Below are 21,046 nucleotides of genomic sequence, written 5' to 3'. Positions count from 1 at the left end.
TCAAAGTAAGGCAAAAAGACAACGAAATGCTTAAAGAGTTTGTATCTCGATTTCAAATGAAATGGATGAACCTGCCACCGGTCACTGATGATTGGGCCGTTCAAGCTTTTACCCAAGGACTCAATGTTCGAAGTTCGTGGCTTCACAACAATTGAAGCAAAATCTGATAGAATATCCGACTGTCACTTAGGCTGATGTGCATTACCGATATCAATTGAAAATCAGAGTTGAAGATGATCAACTGGGGGCTCCCTTCGGGTCCGTTTATCCTGCTAGACCTATCGACAGAGTCAAGAGAGATATTGACCGTGAACCAAGGTCAAACAAGGATTGGTATCAACCGTACAATAAGGATTGAAGAAGTAAAAGGTCCGGATGGAGTTCCATACGAAATGAAAGAAGAAATAACTGAGGCCAGAATAACCGGGGATTCATGAGCAAGAATTGTTTCAACAGGCCTATTGGACCGAAAGAAGCACTAAGGTTGTCAGAATATAACTTTAACATTGATGTTGCTGCTATCTTATCGGCTGTCGGACGCATCAAATATACCAAATGGCCTCGACCTCTACAATCCGACCCAACCCAAAGGGATCCAAACCAGATGTGCAAATATCATGGTACTCATGGCCACAGAACAGAGGATTGCCGATAGTTCAAGGAGGAGGTAGCCCCGTTGTTCAACAACGGGCATCTTTGAGAATTCATGAGTGACCGAGCCAAGAATCATTTCAGAAATAGGGACTCCAATAAACAAACCGAACAAGAAGAACCTCAACACGCCATTTACATAATCATTGGAGGGGTCGACATTCCTCAAGGCCCGATGTTAAAGCGCACCAAAGTATCCATCACAAGGGAGAAACGGACTCGAGATTACATACCAGAAGGAACTTTGTCTTTCAGCGATGAGGACACAGAAGGAATCGTGTAGTCCCATAACGATGCACTGGTAATATCTGTATTCATGAATAAATCTGGAGATAAACATGTGTTAATTGATCCGGGTAGCTCAACCAACATCATTCGATCGAGGTTCATAGAACAACTCGCCCTACATGACCAAATCGTGCCTACAACCCGAGTGCTAAACGAATTCAACATGGCTTGTGAAACTACCAAGGGAGAAATAACATTACTAGTAAACGCCGCCGGGACCATCCAGGAAACCAAGTTTTATGTGATCGAAGGGGACATAAGGTACAATGCCCTGTTCGGGAGGCCATGGATCCACAACATGAGGGCAGTGCCCTCGACCCTTTACTAGGTGTTAAAATTCCCAACGCAAGAAGGGATTAAAACTATCTACGGGGAGCAACTAACCGCAAAGGAAATATTTGCAGTCGAAGAGTTGATTTCGGTATCAACTCTGACGACATCGAAGGAACCAAGTTTGAACACAAAGAAGGAAACTAAATTGCAAGTATCGATACCAGCCACGACCCAATTGGATAAAATAGGGAACCGATGAAGATGATGATTATGGGGTTCCCAGATCTTTTATGGTACCTGATGATTCTGATGCTACAAAATCAACGGTCAAAGAGCTGGAGCAAGTCACATTGATCGAACATCTACCCGATCGGAAGGTATACCTAGGCATTGGGTTAACCTCCGAGCTCAGGAAAAAAACTCATTCAGTTTCTCTTAGTTAACATAGATTGTTTTGTTTGGTCCCATCTCGACATAATAGGGATCCCACCGGAGATAACCACTCATAAGTTGAGCCTGGACCTGAAATTCCACCTGGTCAAGCAGAAAAAGAGACCCCCAATTCGAGATCAAACATTCTTTCATCAAGGACGAGGTAACTAAACTCCTTTAAATAGGGTCCATTTGGGAGGTCAAATACCCAGAATGGTTAGCAAACGTAGTAGTATTCCCTAAAAAAGGAATAAACTGAGAATGTGTGTAGATTATAAAGATTTAAATAAGGCATATCCCAACATCGATCGCATGATCGATGCCACGACCGGCCACGAGATCCTCAGTTTTTTCGATTCCTACTCCGGGTACAACCAAATACGGATGAACCTCGATGATCAGGAAAAGACTTCTTTCATCACTAAGTATGGCACATATTGCTGTAACGTGATGCCATTTGGATTAAAAAATGCCGGTGCGAGTTACCAACGCCTAGTAAACCAAATATTCGAAGAACAAATAGGAAAATCCATGGAAGTTTACATTGATGATATGTTGGTTAAGTCCCTACGAGTAGAGGACCATTTAAAGCATTTGCAGGAAACCTTCAGTATATTGAAGAAGTACAACATGAAGCTGAATCCGGAGAAATATACATTCAGAGTCGGATCAGGTCAATTTCTCGAGTTCATGGTATCCAACCGAGGAATCGAGATCAATCGCGACAAGATCAAATCTATCAAGGATATCACGATAGTGGACAATGTGAAGGTCGTGCAAAGGCTAACCTGGCGCATTTCCGCCCTGGGGCGATTCATCTCGAGGTCCTTCGGAGCACTGTCTGCTGTCCGAACCAGAGAGGTCTATCACTCCGGGTACGCCCTTCGGAGTACTATCCGCTATCAGGAAAGAACCAGCTACAATCTCATTATCGACCTCTCTATTTCGAGGCAAAGTGTCCTCGCCCCTTTCTAGTTCAGAAGTTCGGCTAAAGCTCCTTCATCGACCTCCCCGAGTCGAGAAAATTCATTTTCAGCTCCCGCCGATTTGGAGGCCCCTCGTATCACGACACCTGATCGCACACGGGCCACCAGTTCGGAGTTCTCTTCTTCTTCTGACTCATCCATGAGCCGGTGGAGTGAGTACGAAGAGGGCGCCCGAGCACTGGTGCTACCCTTAGGTTTACGTACCAGGCTTCTTCTTTTTTTTCTTCTTTTTCGAGTTCAAAGAACCCGGTGCCCTCTTCCTTTTCTTCTCATCACCCTGCCTCAGAGTAGGGGACTCGAGAGTCACATCCTCGTCATCGGATGAAGGTCTCATAGGAACATCCTTGGGGAGACCTGCAAACGAAAACGAAACTAATGAGAACTCAACAGCACGGGGAAAAAATCAAGTATTATTAAATTGAAAAAGAAAACTTACCATGGGAACGGGCCTCCCACCGGCCCTTCGACAGTTTGTGCCACGCGTGCTCGGAATACTATTTCTATGACACAAGGTTCTCGACCCACTCCTTGAGTCGAGGAACTGCATTTGGCATTCGAGCAACGGCTGCACCACAAAACTTCGATAATAAGGGAGGAAAAAGGGAAAAAAATAAACAAATCTTTAAGGAAAAGTTATACTTACGTTTCATGTTCCATTTCTCATGAATTGGCATGTCCTCAGTCGGGATTAAATCTGAGGTCTTCACTCAAACGAATCGGCCCAACCAGCCTCGATCCTGATCCTCATCTATACTCAAGAATGGGGCCTTACTGGCCCGGCGGGCAAATTTTATTAATTCCCCTCGATAGAGTCGGAAACTGTACAACCCCATGAGATGATCGAGGGTGAAGGGACACCCCTCGATTTTGTTTACAAAAAAGTATAGGAGAATTACTATCCTCCAGAAAGAGGGATGAATTTGACCAAGGGCCACCTCGTACCTCTTGCTGAAGGCAATAATGACCGGGTCTAAGGGACCCAACGTGAAGGGATAAGTGTAAATACTTAAAAATCCCTCCACGTGGGTAGTAATTGCTTCCTCGGGCGAAGGCACCACCGCATGTTTATCAGCCCAGTTGCAATCCTCTTTGACCTTGGAGAGGAGATCATCGGTGATCGAGCATATATATCTCGAGACCGGCTCGCATCGACCCGGTACCGAAGAAGTTTTTTTGACCTTGAAATCAGCGTTGGTAAAGCACCCACCAGGAACAAACACTTCAGGGTGAGGTTCCGCCTGGTCCCCCGCCGGCAGGCCGTGATGAAGAGGCAATTTCTTTTTGTGGAATTGTCTTAGAAGTTTTCGCCATTTTTATTTTGAATAGAGATGAAGAAGAGGAAGTTAAAAAGGCCACGCTTAATGTTTTTTGGAATGAAGATAAGCGAAAATTCTTGCAAAAGCCTCAAGAAATCTGGTACAAGTGTTAGAGAATGCAAATGTTTTTTAAGAACAAGAGTAGAAGAGATTTAAACGTAAAGTTTGAATGAATGAAAGTTGGAGTATTTATAGTTTGTAAACGACAGTTCAAAACCCATAATGGCCGACCAGCAACTGACGAACATTTAATTCCATTAAAGATGTGACTGATGAGACGTTTTGTTAGTTTTGTCGTTTATGGCGCGAAGAATCGAGACGAAGATCGGAGGCTCATATTGTTTCTCGTCGTTTACTCTCCGAAAAGAGGGGATACGGTCAAAATCGGGCTCATCTATTGCATGACATATCGGGACTAAAACGTGATGGTTTGAAGATCGACCCCGGATTATATCGAACCAAGGTACGAAGTTAGAGCATGTGTCTTCAAGATCATCGAGCCCGTAGCTTCGGAATCGACCCCGACTCCGATCAAGCTCAAGGAAATATTATCGGACCGAATAACGGAAGGTCGAAATATCCGTAACCGGTCAGATATCACGGCGGAAATCTCAGCACGTATCAACGAGAGACCGACTAATTAGCAAATCATGAGATTTCTTACATTTTGTAGAATTGTATCTAAAGTAAGACTCCCTTACTATGTAAAAGGGGTCTGATTATTTGTAATAGATATTGTAACACGCATCCAAAAGTAATACACTGTTATTTCTCGTTCTTATTATCTTGTTATTCTGTTTTGACATCGATTGATGCACTTTTTGACTCGAGGGTGCCAACCTTCAAGGCTAACACTATTCAACTTGTGTGGTTTGCATTCACTTTTCTGTCATTGATCTTAATATCAATCTGTTTCTCAATTGGTGTCAAATTACATCACGTATCCTTAAAACCGAGTATAAATTCAATTGTTATAGGATTTTGTGGGTAAACAATAATAATATATCGATATTTGCATACGTGATATGCATGAAACTTCGTGCCTCTAATTGTGACTACCTAATAAAATTTTGACGAAAATTTAGAATAATATCTGAACACTTGAGTTGTCTCGGGGCAGGTGAAAGTCTCATCACGATAAAACTTGCGAGTTGCTAAAGCGGGTGGGCACGTTTCGATTTCTCAATCGACGACAGCACATGCTTTTGTGGTACCACTAACAGTTAGGGGCGGTAGGGCAATGGCATTTTGTACACAGTATGTTTATCTAAATCCTCGCACGTGGTACGTTACCGGTACGACCGGCTATTCACCTGTTCTTCAGGTAAAACTGTCTCACTCCCCCTATTTTAGTAGACATGAAAAACTGTTCCATATGAATTGTCAATAATACCCTTGGTCATTTTTTTCATTACCAATTCGTTTGGTACATTCGAACATGAGTTAACCATAATAAGTCCGGGATAAAATTTAGAATTAATTTTATTCTGTGTTTGGTTTGAAGTATTATTTAATAGAGAATAATTTTTACATTAAAATTATGAAATTAGTTATCTCATATAATGCTTTCTTGCTTGTTCCTAAATGGATGAGTAGTTCCTAATTTTTTCTTTTTCTTTAATCGTATTATTATTTCATTCACCCAACAAGTTAGCAACGTAACTAACAGTTAGGGGGGTAAAACTAGCAGTTAGGAGATCAATTAAGAGATCATTAAAGCTGAGAATGGCGATCTATTAATTATGGGGTGTTTGGAAGTTTTTTGGTGATTTTGATGGATGGAATATCTTACTAATAAAGCTTTTTGACTTATTGATATTTTTATTATATTATATTTTGAATATAACACAAACGTATTATGGACATCTTGAAATTAAGATAGAAGTCATGCAACACTTTCGAATTTATTTATTTCAGAAAAGGGGATATCTAACACATGTGACGATTTTTTTTTTCTTTTTTAAGAAGTTGAAACTTAGATGAAGAAGGAGAGTTGTTGTAATTAATTACTAGATTGATGCAACTTTTCAATGTCTGCAACATAGTGTGTACAATTTTCAAATAAATAAATAAACAAAATTATCACTCCCTCAGTTTATTTTTACTTATCCATTATACTAAAAATATATTTTTACTTTTACTTGTTTACTATACTAAATCAAGAGAAAGAATTTTTTTTTTCTATTTTATCTTTATCATTAACTATTCATTTTCCAAATTATTTCTTAAGACTTTTACAAATACTATTATTATTATGGATAAAATTATAAAATATATAATACTTTATTATATTTCCTTCAATGGAGTACAAAATAAAAAATCAGCAACTCAAAGTAAACGGAGGGAATATTATTATTTCCCGAGAAATGTTAGATTACGAGACTTTCGACACCCAATTAGATGAAAAGGGGAATTCTACTCGCAGTTAATTTTTGGCAAAACACCTAAAAGCCCCCATAAACTTGACACGGATTATTAGTTACAGCTCTAAACTATTCGTGGTCTTAATTACCTGCTCAATTTGGCCTTTTAAGAGTCATTACTCCTGGATGATCTCATCCCAGAAAAGTGGCATGCGCTCGTCTGCCACGTGGATTTTTCTGTCTATGTGACATTTGTTTTTAAAAAAATAAAATATATTTTTACTTTTTTAAGTATGTTACTTTTTTAGATAATATTTTTCGAATAGAATTTATAATACAACTTGGATAGAACTACATTATTTAGGCTAATTTATTTTTTATTTGGATAAAAATAATAATGTTTTAGTTATACTTTTTTTGACTTTGACTGAAAATAAAGATTTATACAATTGAAATAAATAGTCAAGGTATCTAAAAAGTTATAAAAAATACATAGTTTGAAATTTATTATTTTGGCTATAAACTTTTATATAGCTCTAAATTATGGTGTTCTAAAAATATATTTTATTTTACAAGTTCATTATTTTGGCTATATGTTTTTTATTTGGTAAAAAATAATGGAGCTATGGCTAATTTATTTTTTATTGGTTTGACTCGAAAATAAAATACACTTTTTAAATAAATAGACATCATATATAAAGAAAAAAACAGAAAATATATACAACTGATACTCTATTATTTTTGCTAATAGTTTTTTATTTGACTAAAATGATGGAGTTCCTGCCAAACGTTTTACAAATTCGGCCAAAAAATAAAATAAAATATGCAGTTGAAACAAGTAGATATTATATCTTAGAAGAAATTAAAAATAATAAAAGGCAGAGTAAAATTCACATTGTATGTTAAGACGAAGCAAGAAAAAATACATAGTTGTAATAAATAAATTATTATATATATATATATATATATATATATATATATATATATATATATATATATATATATATATATATAATGAATATTTATATAATTAAATGATAATTAAAAGTTAAAAAATAACATATTTGAAAGCTAAATTTTCAATTTTTTTTTACTCCCACACACTTGCATTCTCTTTACCACATCAGCGTCCAGGAATAATGACTCTCAAAAGATCAAGTTAAAGAATAATTAAGACCACAAATAATTTAAGATTGTAACTAATAATCTATGTCATGTGCTGAGTACAGGGACTTTTAGGTATTCTGCCTTGATATTTTAAACATATATGCATAGGAAGGCTTAAAGAACACGTGACTCATTACTGTAATTAAGTAGGGGGTACTACCGTCATCTCAAGTTTAGAATTATTTTTGTTTTCTCTTTCTCATACGACCAATTCGGCGTAATTAAAAAGAACTTAATTATATACTACCTCCGTTTCAGTTTATGTGAACTTATTTCCTTTTTGGTCAGTTTTAAAAGAATAATTCTTTTCTAAATTTAAAAATAATTTAGCTTAAACTTACAATTCTACACTTAATGAGAAATTTTTATAACCACACAAATACTCTGGCCCCTTTTTAATTTATTTAAGACCACAAATTTCAAAAGTCTTTCATTTTTTCTTAAACTCTGTGCCCAATCAAATATGTTCACATAAATTGGAACGGAGGGAATATATGTGTTGCATGAAAAATAATAATTTTTAATAAGTATTAATTAGTAATTTAATAAAAATAAATAATAACTTATTATTACAGATTAAAATTTACTCATATTATATAATTTTTTATATAATTTATCCGCGCTTCTAATTTAAATCCAAAAACAATATGAATATAGAAAACGAAGTGCATACGCACCCTAAAACGAAAAGGAAAAACGTTGATTAAGCCACTAATAAATATAAATATAAATAAAGCATATATAAAAAGAAAGAAAGAGAAAAAAGCCATCAACTTCTCTATTTGCTGCAGTTAGAAGCATATAGGCTTAAAATAAATAGACATCGCCATTTCTCTTTCATTCCTTCTTACTTACCTTTTTCTTTGGGTTTCTGGGGTTTGGTGTTTTGAGCTTTTGTGGTTTTGATCTACTTCTTTGTGAGGTTAAAACTTTTGGAATTTTAAAATTTAGGTATTTCTTGAAATTCTTAGAGATGGAGAGAGATTTTATGGGACTGAATTCTAAAGATTCTGTTGTTGTGGTTAAGGAAGAACCTGTTGAAACCTGCAAAGACTCTGGTTCGTTTTTTTCTTTCCAATTATGAATTAAACTGATATTTTTTCTTTGTTGTGAGTATAGAATTGGGAACTTTAGTAGTATTATCTAATTTGTTATGTTCTTTAATGCATGCGTGTTGATTCCAGTTGAAATTAATGTAGACAGGTGAAAGAAGAATGTTTCTTTTGGCTCTATGTATTTATGCTGCCTAAATTGAGTATTTTGTGTTGTTAAAACTTTCTTGTTTCCCCTGTTGTGGGGCTTTATATTTCTGTGTGGTTGCTTGGTGACTTGGTTTTGCCTATAAAGATACAATTTCCTTATCAAGATTTTGTCTAGCCTGGCAAGAAAAGAATTTATAATTGCTAAAAGCTAACTTCTGACTTCTGAGTTTCTGGTTTAGTAATTTTTTGATTTTCCAAAAGGTTTTGAGTTATACACTTATCAAAGAAAGATCCTTTTGATATAAGAACAAATAAGGAATTCGGATTGAAGTCTGAGGATGATGGTTAGATTAATTGATTTTCCATCGTGAAAAAGGTGTGTATGTCCTAAGAAGTTTTTGCTGAATTTGTTTCTGGTAGTTAATGTTTTTTTAATTAAATCTAAAGTAAGCTACTCTTAATTATTTTTGATTGAATTGGACAAAATGAAAGATTTCCTTCCTATTCTGAGGTAATAAGTTAATCGGATGATTGTAGTTTTTGTAGTAATTGTTTGTAGTATGTATTATGTTAAAATGATCCTCTTTTGTATCAGGGTTTCGCTGGCAGTTGTCGAGCAAGGTGGGTATACCTCATTTCATGTCTTTGAGCTCTGCTCAAGATGAAAAGCCGACCAAAGCTCTATCCTCCGCAGATGGAGTTGACAGTTGTCTCAAACGTCAGTCTGGTGAAATCCAGGTTTGTAGAGTCCCTTTAATTGCACGAGGATGGTTTATATATAGTTGTATAAGATCTGCATGACGTGCAAATGAGAACACTCAATTTTGCCATGTTTTTAGCGAAGCTATTTGTCATTAATGTTTCGCGGAAGTTTTAGCTTAAGTCACGGGAGAAAGATTAACCAAAAAGTGGCTTCGGCTTATCTCTCCTTTTTGTGTCATTCATGTGCGGAATTATACTACGAATTAGTTTCCAATTGCAATAAGTTGTCAACGTTCTCCTACTTTTATTGTGTATGGATTTCTCAAAATGATTTGCACCCCTTTTAAAACCATTTGGGAAGAAAACATTAAGTCACCACGGGTAACAAGGAACTTGTTTTAGCTTGACACCTTATAATCTGCAGCAGAATGTGCATGCAATGCATCTTTCCCATGATGTTAAGATGCTTCCGTTTAACATCAGCAATCCCTCCTACAAGACTCATTTTGGTGGTACTGGCCAGATATCTGCAGCTGCGACAATGAAGCAGCAACTTCTTGGGGGAATCCCTGTTACAGCTCCTCATTCAATACTTCCATCGAGTGGCTCTGTGGCTGGGATAACTGAACCTTGGTAAGTTCACCATTTCGTGCACACAGAACAGACTGCATATATTGTGTTATGGAAGTCGTATTTGGTAGTGATAATGAGCACATCAATATGCAGTTAATACCAATGATGACTGTAATGCAGTTGCTCGTGATGCTATTAATTGAAAGACATACAAAAAATTAAGACAACTTGGCTAGGAAAGTCCCAGTGAATTAAAACAGAAATTGAATTTTTTGTCTAAAATGTTGTACATCTTTTGCAGGTTTAATTCCAAAGGTTCTGCAGCACCTGCTCAACTGACCATCTTCTACGGTGGGACGGTCAATGTCTTTGATGATATCTCCCCTGAGAAGGTACCGTCTTTCTTTCTCTCACGTGCACACAAACTGATATAAATAAAGGGCAGCATTAACCAGTAAGAAAACGCAATGAGCTAAGTTTCTCTGAGGTTTATATTTGCCTGGGTATATTACGCAGGCACAGGCTATTATGTTTTTGGCTGGAAATGGTTGCGTTCCTCCTAATGTGGTGCAACCAAGGTTTCAAGTTCAGGCATCTACACCCAAACTTGCTGCTGTAGACGGCACTTGTGTGAACCAAACCCCAAACATGCTACCTGCCTCAGGTCATTCCAGCCCTATGTCTGTTTCTTCTCATCCCATTGGTCAATCTGCTGGCAATTCTGGAAACAAAGATGACATGAAGATATCTAAAACTGCAAATATTTCAGTGGAGACTCCAAAGATTGTGACATCACTAGGACCTGTTGGGGCGACTACCATAATGCCAGCAGGTATATCTGACATGTCGGATTGGAAACTCAGAACATTTTTGTGACTTAAAAGCTTTCCTTTTTGATACTTGCTAACATACTCTTGTATCGAGATATTGCTAGTTGTATTGGATTGACTGTACTACACTAAAAGTCCATCCCGTCCTCCATAATGCCCCTTAATCCCTGTGCTTTATTTAGTTTTTCCTCTTGGCTACCTCTTGTAAGATTCCTCTTAATGCTCTTCAGTCTTCAATAGCCTGCTTTAACCCAACCTCATTGCTTCTTATTATATACATTTTCTGCAGCGGTTCCACAGGCTAGAAAAGCATCTCTGGCTCGGTTTCTTGAGAAGCGGAAGGAAAGGTAAATTAAATGTTTCCTGTTTTGCGTTCTTGTTTTGTTTTATGCTTTAATTTAGTTGTGCATGTGCTGTATAACTATCATTAGTTCAGGTGTGCCTTTGCTGTATAACTATCTTTGGCTAGCTGTCTCGTAGCTTTCTAGAAATTATTGAATGCGTTAGTATGAAAGGATCAATTTTTTGGATAGTAGATGAGATGACCACCGAAAATATAAATTACCGCAAAACTAATTGTTCTTTCTGATCGTCGTTGACCATTTGAAATATGGTTTATAGCTTATCTGGCATTTGCTGAGGTATTACTTCAGTCTAAGATTTGAGACACATATAACTGCATCTCCATCAATTGGATACTCATGAATACAACACGAACACAATGTAAGAAAGTCTTGAGATTTAAGTGCCAATCATGTTTGCAGGGTGATGAACGCTGCACCATATGGCCTCAGCAAGAAATCGGGTGAGTGCTCCACCCCAGAGTCTATCGGAGTTGGTTTCTCTGCAACTTCCAGTGTTGGTACTAGTCCTCTGATAGCCGGTAAGGAGACCTAGCTAAGATGTCTGAAGGCAGCCTATTGCCATAAACCAGTGAAGCATAATCTATTTTATTAAGTAAGTTAAAAGCTGTAGCTATCAAGTTTTGCTGTTTTAATTGTAATATCAACTTGGTTAGCTTTAGCCAGACTTCCTAGTATCCAATTTGTTTGGTCTTTTGCTGTACTTAATTCTCTTTCATCTGAACCTGATGGAGTTCTCCCATCGAAATGACTTCAACACTTTGTAACTATTTATTCCGTTACATTATGTTTCACAAGTATATATATTAATATTATTTAGTAATTACATGCTTCCTTATAGTTTTTATAGTCCATCATGTGGGCGCCAACTCCAAATTCTCTCCCTTTTTTTTTTTGTCAAAATGGAAGGTGGTTCTATGGGCCTCAACCATGCTCGGGAAATACTTTTCAAGTCTTCACGAGGATTGACTCGAGTAGTTCTAAACTTTTTGGGGTTTTAGGTACTATAAACCAAAGATTTGGATCTTCTCTTTTTCAAGATTTGATTTATCACTCTACAAATTAACCATTGCACTATATTCGTTTCGCAAAGTGACACGGAAACCCCCTTATTTGAAGCCAAGTTTAATTTGCTTTATGGGAATATTATGTCTACCAAGTTATAAATGTGTTGTGTATCTTAAACAAATAAGCTTCCTTTCAAATTGAAAGAATAATAAATTGATGGAAACAAGAAAATATTCTATTTGAAGGTCAAATATTTATTTTGGACCAAACATGTTAAGTGGGCGTTTGGACATAAGAATTGTAAAATTCCAAAATAGGGGAAAAAAAATTTCAAGTGAAAATGGTATTTGAAATTTAGAGTTGTGTTTGGACATGAATATAATTTTGAGTTGTTTTTTAAATTTTGTTAGTGAAAATTTTAAAAAATAACTTTATTAAGTTTTTTAAATTTTCAAAAATTTACAAAATGGATCTTGAAGTGAAAATTATAAATTTTATAAACAAACGCGAATTTTAGAAAAAAAGTGATTTTTTTTTTGGAAAAAGGAAAAAAAACAATTATGTCCAAACGGACTCTAAAATTGGATATTTTGGTGGAGATAAGGAAGAGATTGATTTAACGTCACTATTCACTAGTTGTCAATACACAGCTTTCACGTGCAAAAGGGTCAAAATCATTAAAAGCTTAAACATATGATCCAACCATGTCTTTGAGTGGCTGTCCTTTTATACCATATATTTACATATACTTTTATTATACGGCGGTGGTTGATTTCAAAATCTTTTAAGTAACTCATTGATTGATGGATATTGCTTTACAAATTGTAGCACGTTTTACATTTTCTTTCCCTTCCGTGGGCCCAAGTGTATAGTGATTGCTTGGCAGTTGTAAATTTGTGTCGTACGTGTCACGAATTGACCACAAAACATGCTTCTATTAGGAGTTGTGATTTTTTTTGGACTCAAACGATCGAAATGTGTGAAAAAAAAGATAATAACCAAAATATGTATAACGCTCTTTTAAAGGGCGCTATACCTTAACGGTTGTTTGTCCGTTAAGGTATAACGCCCTTTTAAAGGGCGTTATACATGAATTTGAAAAGACGGGAGGTATAACGCCTTTTATTACCGCGTTATACATATTTTATGGACCCACCAATAATTCTTCTGGGCTTAACTGATATAACAATAATTCACATGGGTATAACGCCCTTATTTTAGGCGCTACACGTAAAAACAATTGTACCCCGGGACTGGTTTTTGCCCTCTTTAAGGAGGTTAAGAATTTTCTAAAAATCCATTCATAAATATTCTCAAGTCTTATGAAATATTTTTTCGTTAAGTTATTTTGCATTTTGTCATAATGTCTGAAAAGCGAAAAGTAGATGTTTTATTATATTGGGGGGGTGAGGTTATGGTGGCGAATAACTCAGTAACATATAGTTTATGTCCACAGTGTAATGTTAAGTTGCCACTTACAATGGAGTACGATACATTAATATCGTTGTTATGTAAAAAAATGAGTGCGAGCAAACGTTCAGTGAACCTTAAAGTAACTGAAAGATATCCATATTCTGTCACTACGCAAGGGGTTGCTTGTTATGCTGAGTTTAACATCGAGGACGATGAAACTCTGAGAGATTTTTTGAGGACTCCTGATGAATACCGAAAATTTCTTGTGATAAAAATGTTGAAAATGTACGTCAAGGTTAAAGACATTCGCAATAATGAGGTTGCGCAAAGTAGGGATATCGCTCAGTCATCGGGTGGTTATTTTGGAGCAGTTTTAGCCGAACAGGTTCCGGCTGAAAGAGTTTGGCCTGATCTAAACTTATCTCCACGGATGAATGAGGAGCGAGGAAATAATTTCTCTCCTAATTTACATGATCCACAAGACGAGTGGTAAGCTTCAATTTTCTTTTGTGTTACGATATTTATTTTTACTGTATTGAATTTGTATTAACACTCATATATTTCACAGGGGGTACTGACCAAATATGAATTTTAAAAGTTATGTACCAACGCCCAATTGGAATATGCCTAGTTCTGGTGTGTTGGATCATGGTGGTCCATCCGGGAGTCATCACCAACAGGATAATGTCCATCATGGTATGTCAATACATTACGATTTATAAGTGAAGTGATATAGCTATATGTAAAGTATTTATCAATTTGAGTAACTCATTATTTTGTTGGTTGTGCAGTGAAAACGAGCATCTTGAAGGTCCTGTCGTTACTCAATTGCCCGAAGACGATATATTTAATCGGGATCTAGCAGATGCACAGAGTCAGGAAGAGAATAGTGATTATGACAACAATGCCGATGAGTCTGGAGATGACATACCCTTCCCTAATGAGGGTGATGATGAGGAGGAAGAGAATGTTGGACCTGATTTGACGAGGGAGCATGCTCCACCCTCGTTAGACCAAGAGTGTACGAGTCCCACGTGCCGTTTCATTCAAGGGAGATTCCCTACCTTGATCATTTGCCAAGTATGCCGGATGTGGATGCCCTCAAAAGGGATATTGACAAAATTCGGACAACAATATGGGATGAATCTAGAGCAACGGTGCTGTTAAAGGGCATGCTTTATCCCGATAAAACGCGCCTAACCATGGCAGTGCTAATGTATAGTGTAAAAGAGTATCGTGAGATCACGGTACGCGAGTCATCTCCAGATGTATATAAGGTAGTCTGCCGTAGATGGTTTACGGGTTGTAATTGGATGATGCGTGCGAGAAAGAAGAAAACAAATATGTGGGTTGTGGGTAAATACATTGGCACTCATAATTGCGAAATGGACACATTCAGTGGGAATTATTTTAACTTGAAAGCTGACTTGATTTCTCTTGTCTTGATTCCACACATTGAAGCGTCCATAAGGTATAAGATCAAATAGTGTATAACATCCGTCCACCAGGAATATGGGTGCACCATTACCAAAAGAAAGGCATTTCTCGGGCGTAAATATGCGTTTGAAATTGTTTATGGTAACTGGGATACGTCATTTGCATCTCTACCCAGGTACATGGATGCATTGCAACACTTTAACCCGGGGACTGTTGTTGAATGGAAGCTTGAGCGGAGTTCGGGAATACCAGAACATATATTCAAATATGTGTTCTGGGCATTTAAACCAGCAAATGATGGTTTTCTGCATTGCCGGCTGGTAATATCCATAGACGACACTCATGTCTATGAAAAGTATGATATTAAGCTATTGATTGACGTTGCAGTAGATGCTAATGGAAGTATATTTCCCTTAGCCTTTTCTATTTGTTCCAATGAAAGCCAAGAGACGTGGACACTATTTTTGAACCACTTGAAAGGGCACGTTATCAAACAATGTTCAGGTATTTGTCTAATATCTGATCGGCATGGTGGTATTTTAAGCTTAGTACAGAATTTGCGTGCATGGCAGGAACCGTATGCCTACCACCGTTACTGTGTGAAGCACCTGAAGGCCAATTTTCAGAAGGCATATCCCAACAAGAATTTGCATGATTTAATGTGGATGGATGCAACAGATCACCAAGAGTGTAAATTTAGGAGGCGCATGGAATATATCAGACAGGAAGACGAGGGAGCCTATCGTTGGTTGATGCGACATGAGCTTGACAAGTAAAATTTGCATGCGGATGGTGGCAGAAGATGGGGAATTCTGACTACAAATGTGTCAGAGTCTTTCAACGGGTTATTGAAGTGTGCATGAGGATTGCCTGTCACTGCCATGGTGCGGGTGTCATTCAAGCAGATGGCTGAGAGGTTTGTTGAAAGGGCTAGAGGTGCATCGTCATTGATGGAAATGGGTGTTGAATTTATGCCAATACCAATGAAAAGATTTGATAAATACATGAAGCAAGCACATTGGCATTCATTTTTGTAGTATTGCAACGAGCGAAATATTTTTGAAGTTCGCACCGCTATCCATCACAACCGGGGAAATAATACACACACTGTTAATGAAGCCAGAAGGTTATGCTCTTGTGGGAAATAGTTCATCTACCACATGTCGTGCTCACATGCCATCAAGTGATTTCAGCATACAGGTTTAGGGGCAACCAACTACGTTGATAAAAAATATAGTGTTGCTGCATACTTAAACACCTATAGTGGGCAGTTGCAGCTAGTGGGTGCTGAGCATTATTGGCCGCCGGAACCATTGAAAATGGTGTGTAACAAGGACTATATACGTCAACGACAGATGCAAAAAAGAACGCGTATACAGAACCAAATGGATGTTGGTGATACCGTTTATGCGCGCAAATGTGGCATATGCTCGCAAACAGGACACGATCGTCGTAAATTTCCTTCAGCTGGTTTGGGTGGCGGTGGTAATCCAGCTCCTGGTGAAAGTTCATCTAATGTGCCCAACTATCAAGAATACATATAGTATTTTGTTTCCGTAATATGGTTGTAATAAGTGTATGTACTTGTCTATCTTGCTGAATGTATGAAATAAAATTGTGTTTCCATTGCTGTTAAATCTTATTGATATTTAACATTAATACTTTAGTATAACAATCTAACATAAAATCATTTAAAAAAAAATAATTATCTTATCGACCTGAAAAAGCTGCTCGCCTGCAAAAGCTATATTCTGAAAAAGTTGTATTGTACTCGAAAGAATCTTTAACATGCGAAGCATAGCGCAGTGAAATACTATTTTATATGGGCTGTCTTGTCGACGTAAAAAGCTGCTCGCCTGCACCCTAAACCCTAACTTCTGAAAAAGTTGTATTGTACCCGAAAGAATCTTTAACACGCGAAGCATAGCGCGGTGAAATACTACGTTATGTGTTGTCTTGTCGACCTGAAAAGTTGCTCGCCTGCAAAAGCTATCTTCTGGAAAAGCTGTTTTGTACCCGAAAGAATCTTTAACACGCGAAGCATAGCGCGGTGAAATACTATGTTATGTGGGTTGTCTTGCCTATAAATAACTAGCGCATTTTAGTTATTATCTGCGCTTAACAAAAAAAAATAGCAAAACTTTCCATAAATTTTTTATTTTTCTTGCATTAACAAATGTCTAGACGCAATGACCAAACAAGGTGCTATTGTGGCAAACGTGCGATTTTGAAGGCATGTTGGTCCGATGGTAATGTTGGGCGCAGATACTGGATATGTCAATAATTATTTGGAAGCAATGACGAAAATCATTGTATGTTTGAGGAATGGTATGATGAACCCATTAACCAGGAATATTACAAATCATATTTGCAGTATGTTTGGAATATGAACAGTGAATACCAACATCGGATCTCTGAAATGCAACGAGAAGTTGCGGCAGTGCAGGAGAAACTAAAAGAGGCGGAAGAAGAAAAAATAAAATGGAAGAGAAATTTAAGTGGTTGGAGCAGAGAATAATAGGCGGTAGTGACTAAACAAACACATGTATGTGTTGAGTGTAGTATTTTATCTTTATGTTTTCCGTATCATGTATTTTGATTAGTTGTACTGAATTAAATTATATTAAGTTGCTATATTTGTGTTTGTGTTGTAGTATTAAAATAACAAAGAACCGGAAAAATAAAAACATAATGCACATATAATGTAAACAATAAAAATTATTGCTATTATTTACTGAATGTCATATGTACATAAAATACAAAAAACAAATCAATGTGTCCCACATCCTGTATGCTTTAATGGAGCCGTTGGCCTGAGGCGCATCCCATCCCGCCCGACTACGCTATCAGGATCATCCTCATCACGTTGCCTTTTTATCGGAGGATGCGCTGCAGCATGATCGTCAGTAGGGCTGGCAGGCTCGGTAGAAGGGGTCGCCGGTCCAGCAGTAACCTACACAATAATAAGATATTTTAGTATATGAAATATATATTAGTAATATACGTGTTAAGTCATAAAATTTAAATTGTCTTACCATGGTCTCGTCGGGCTCCTGAATATAATTATCTGTCGCAGCCAGGTCAGTATTGCACAAAGTGGCCTCCGTGACGGGCGAGGATAAAGCCTTAATAAAAAAAACATAAAGATATTTATGGCTAATCAATGAGATAAAAACAAATTTAAATTTAATAGTAATACAAACATACCTGCGCCTGTGAAAGATCCCTAACATTCCTCGATGATGAGCCATAACTTAGCCGGCACCCACTATCCACATCTCGTGTCGGCCGATCTCAGCAACGGTCGATGGGCTTGAAAGATCAGGAAAATACTGATCCCAATCCTATCGCGTAATGGCCGTGCCCGCGATCAATAATGGAGTTAACGGGGTCACCTGCGAAGTCCCTGGAATGAGTTGAAGCTGAAGGCTGAATGACGGCATGCTGCTGTGAGAGTGGTCTGGTTCATGGAGGTCACCCGGCTAATCAACTCCAACATCCTCAATAGGTGCCTCAACGCCCCCTTGTTGGGGACCACCTCCTCGCCGACTCCACGACCTCGTGGGACACCGCTACCTCGTGGGATATCTCTACTTCTCTGGGCACGCCTGCCACGTCGACAATGTTCCGGCTCCACTGGTGGCCCATGATGGTACTGCTCTGGCGCCATATACTCAACCTCGTATCCTAAGCGCGCATCATCTCGGGTTCACCTCAATGTCCGAGAAGTCAAATCGGTAACCTGCCGGCCATACTCGTGCAAAGCGGTTGCTCCCTCGCCGGCATGCTGCTGTATCTACAGTCCCAACTGGTGGAACAAATGTAGGCCAATAGCTTGCACAACATATAAAATATAAATTACGGAACGCTAGGATAACGTTATAAGTAAGTATACCAAATAACATACCAGTGCCTCGTGCCTCCCAGCGTATGGAATGTACCGACTGCCAGTGCGATAAACGGGATTCCCGACGAAAAGTCGGGTAAGGCTGCGGTACCATCCCATATACTCATGCTCACCATCCGTACGGTCAAGTGGAGGGGGTGGCGGAATCAGGTCATGCCGATGGTCCCAAATATCGATATGCGCCTCTAGCCATGCCACATATGTCTAATCAACCCTAGAACGATCATCCCACTGGTAATGTGCTATATGCCAAGCGGGCAGTGGCGGTACAAGTTGCGGGCGACCAAACTGGCGAAGTACTCGCTCGGTGGCATGATGCTCGACAATATCGAGACACATCAGCGGGACGAAAGAGCTCCACATAATTCGGCCGGTCGAGCAATAATCGGGCAAACCAGCTATTAGCTCGTCGTTGTATGGCCTCCAAATGAACTATTAAGTAAAAACAGAAAACGTGAGTATACGTAACACATATAAAGTCAGGCCAAGTAAACTTAGTTATATATTTACCTATGCTCCCTCCAACAAATCCAACAAATCCCTGCAATAGGGAAGATTATGTCGAGCCTCGTACTCCCGTCCATATCCTCGCCTATCAACTCACCTCCTAGCTAAAGGGAGAAATGGAGGTGGTGCATCTGAAGCTAAGGGTGGTAGAGGTGGCTGCAACTGCAGGACCGCTCCCAGGCCCAAACCTAATATATAACGTGGACGTAAAATTTAAGGTTTATTTTTACTACGTATGTTATAATGAAGAGAGTATTCGACTATGTTTTCACCTGCATCAGCGGCAAAAATCCTGCAACGTCTCACTGGGTTCCCATGCTCGCCCGACACATCTGCCTGTACAAGTAACCGAGAACAGCAATACCCCAGCTATAATGATGTAAATCATCTAGCCACTCAAGATGATGAAGAAATCTCAAGCTAACTAGGTACCCCGAAGTGTTCGGGAACAAACCCCTCCAGACATAAGAAGCAACAACAACCTCGTGTACCGGTGAATATGAAGCTCCGGTGTATCATCTGTGATGTCAGCGTGCATCACCTCCAAATGCTGCCGGATGGGCGTTAACTACAGACGACTAGCCCCAATCAATGCAATCTCATGCGGTGGCTGGAAACCGGTGAGCCGCTGCAGCATCTCCAGGTACTGCAAACCCGTATACTCTTTGATGGCATTCGGCAAAGCAATAAGGTGTCCATCAACTGGCAGCCCATACAGGACCTCCACGCCCTGAAGCGTGATAGTGGCCTTGCCAATGGACAAATGGAAAGTGTACGTCTCCGGTCGCCACCGCTCTATCAGGGCCTTGATCAATGACCAATCCAGCTGCAGCCGACCGATCTCTACAATCCTATAAAAATCTGTATCTTGGAGGCGTCTAACTATACGGGGATGGAGATGGTGGTCCCTGAGAAAGCCCCACATATCGTCTACTCTCCTGGCGCTGAACGTCTGGGCCAGTAACTATCCCTCCCATATATGAGACGACCTATGATCGCCCTGTAACAACAGTAGCTCCAACCTGGCACGTCCGGGATGCAAAGGCGGAACCTCCATGTCATCTACTGTAAATTAAAAAATATTAATTACATTATTTTACTTTAATATGTTAGTTTTATTATTTTACATGTTAGTTTTATTATTTTATATGTTTGTTTGTAAATTAAATAATTAATTTTATAATTATACAAGATTTAATTATTAAATATTCACATATGGGTTTTGGGCTCGATATTTGAGGCCCATAGCACCAAGGTATCCTGGAAATATTGTTATTTTCTCATACTTAGTCCGAAAAATATTATTATTTTCTCATGTTATTTTCTTACGATTGTTGACTAGAATTGGACAGAGTTTGTGTTTGAACTATCAGCTTTTTTGATGTTTTTTGAGATATAAGATATACTTAAATGATTAATTTCAATAACTACAAGGACACTACGCTAAAGGGCACTACATTTTACAATGCTAAAAGAGCACTACATTACAAATATAAGCACTACATTAGGCCACAAGATACCACTATATGGATTTAAAGTAATAATTTATCTATTTTACTAGTCTTTAAGCAAATAAATAATCTAAACCGGATAAAAATAACAAATAAATTTAATCACAAAACATTCACG

General features: G+C 38.2%; 1 protein-coding gene across 3 annotated transcripts; it reads left to right on the top strand.

The window, feature by feature from the left end:
- The first annotated feature begins 8,228 nt into the window (after positions 1 to 8,228).
- On the top strand, positions 8,229 to 11,968 carry LOC107767538 (protein TIFY 6B-like). 3 transcript variants are annotated; one of them, XM_075220896.1, is made up of 7 exons: positions 8,229 to 8,534; positions 9,274 to 9,416; positions 9,808 to 10,013; positions 10,255 to 10,345; positions 10,470 to 10,785; positions 11,073 to 11,130; positions 11,548 to 11,968. In XM_075220896.1, exons 1-7 carry the CDS (start codon positions 8,450 to 8,452, stop codon positions 11,678 to 11,680), a joined length of 1,032 nt encoding a protein of 343 aa, XP_075076997.1. In that variant the 5' UTR covers positions 8,229 to 8,449; the 3' UTR covers positions 11,681 to 11,968.
- The last annotated feature ends 9,078 nt before the right edge of the window (positions 11,969 to 21,046 follow it).

This window comes from Nicotiana tabacum, chromosome 9 (genome assembly GCF_000715075.1).
Source record: "Nicotiana tabacum cultivar K326 chromosome 9, ASM71507v2, whole genome shotgun sequence".
Taxonomy (NCBI): Eukaryota; Viridiplantae; Streptophyta; class Magnoliopsida; order Solanales; family Solanaceae; genus Nicotiana; species Nicotiana tabacum.
Note: the sequence above shows the minus strand (reverse complement) of the source record. Positions and strands in the feature narration are given on the sequence as shown.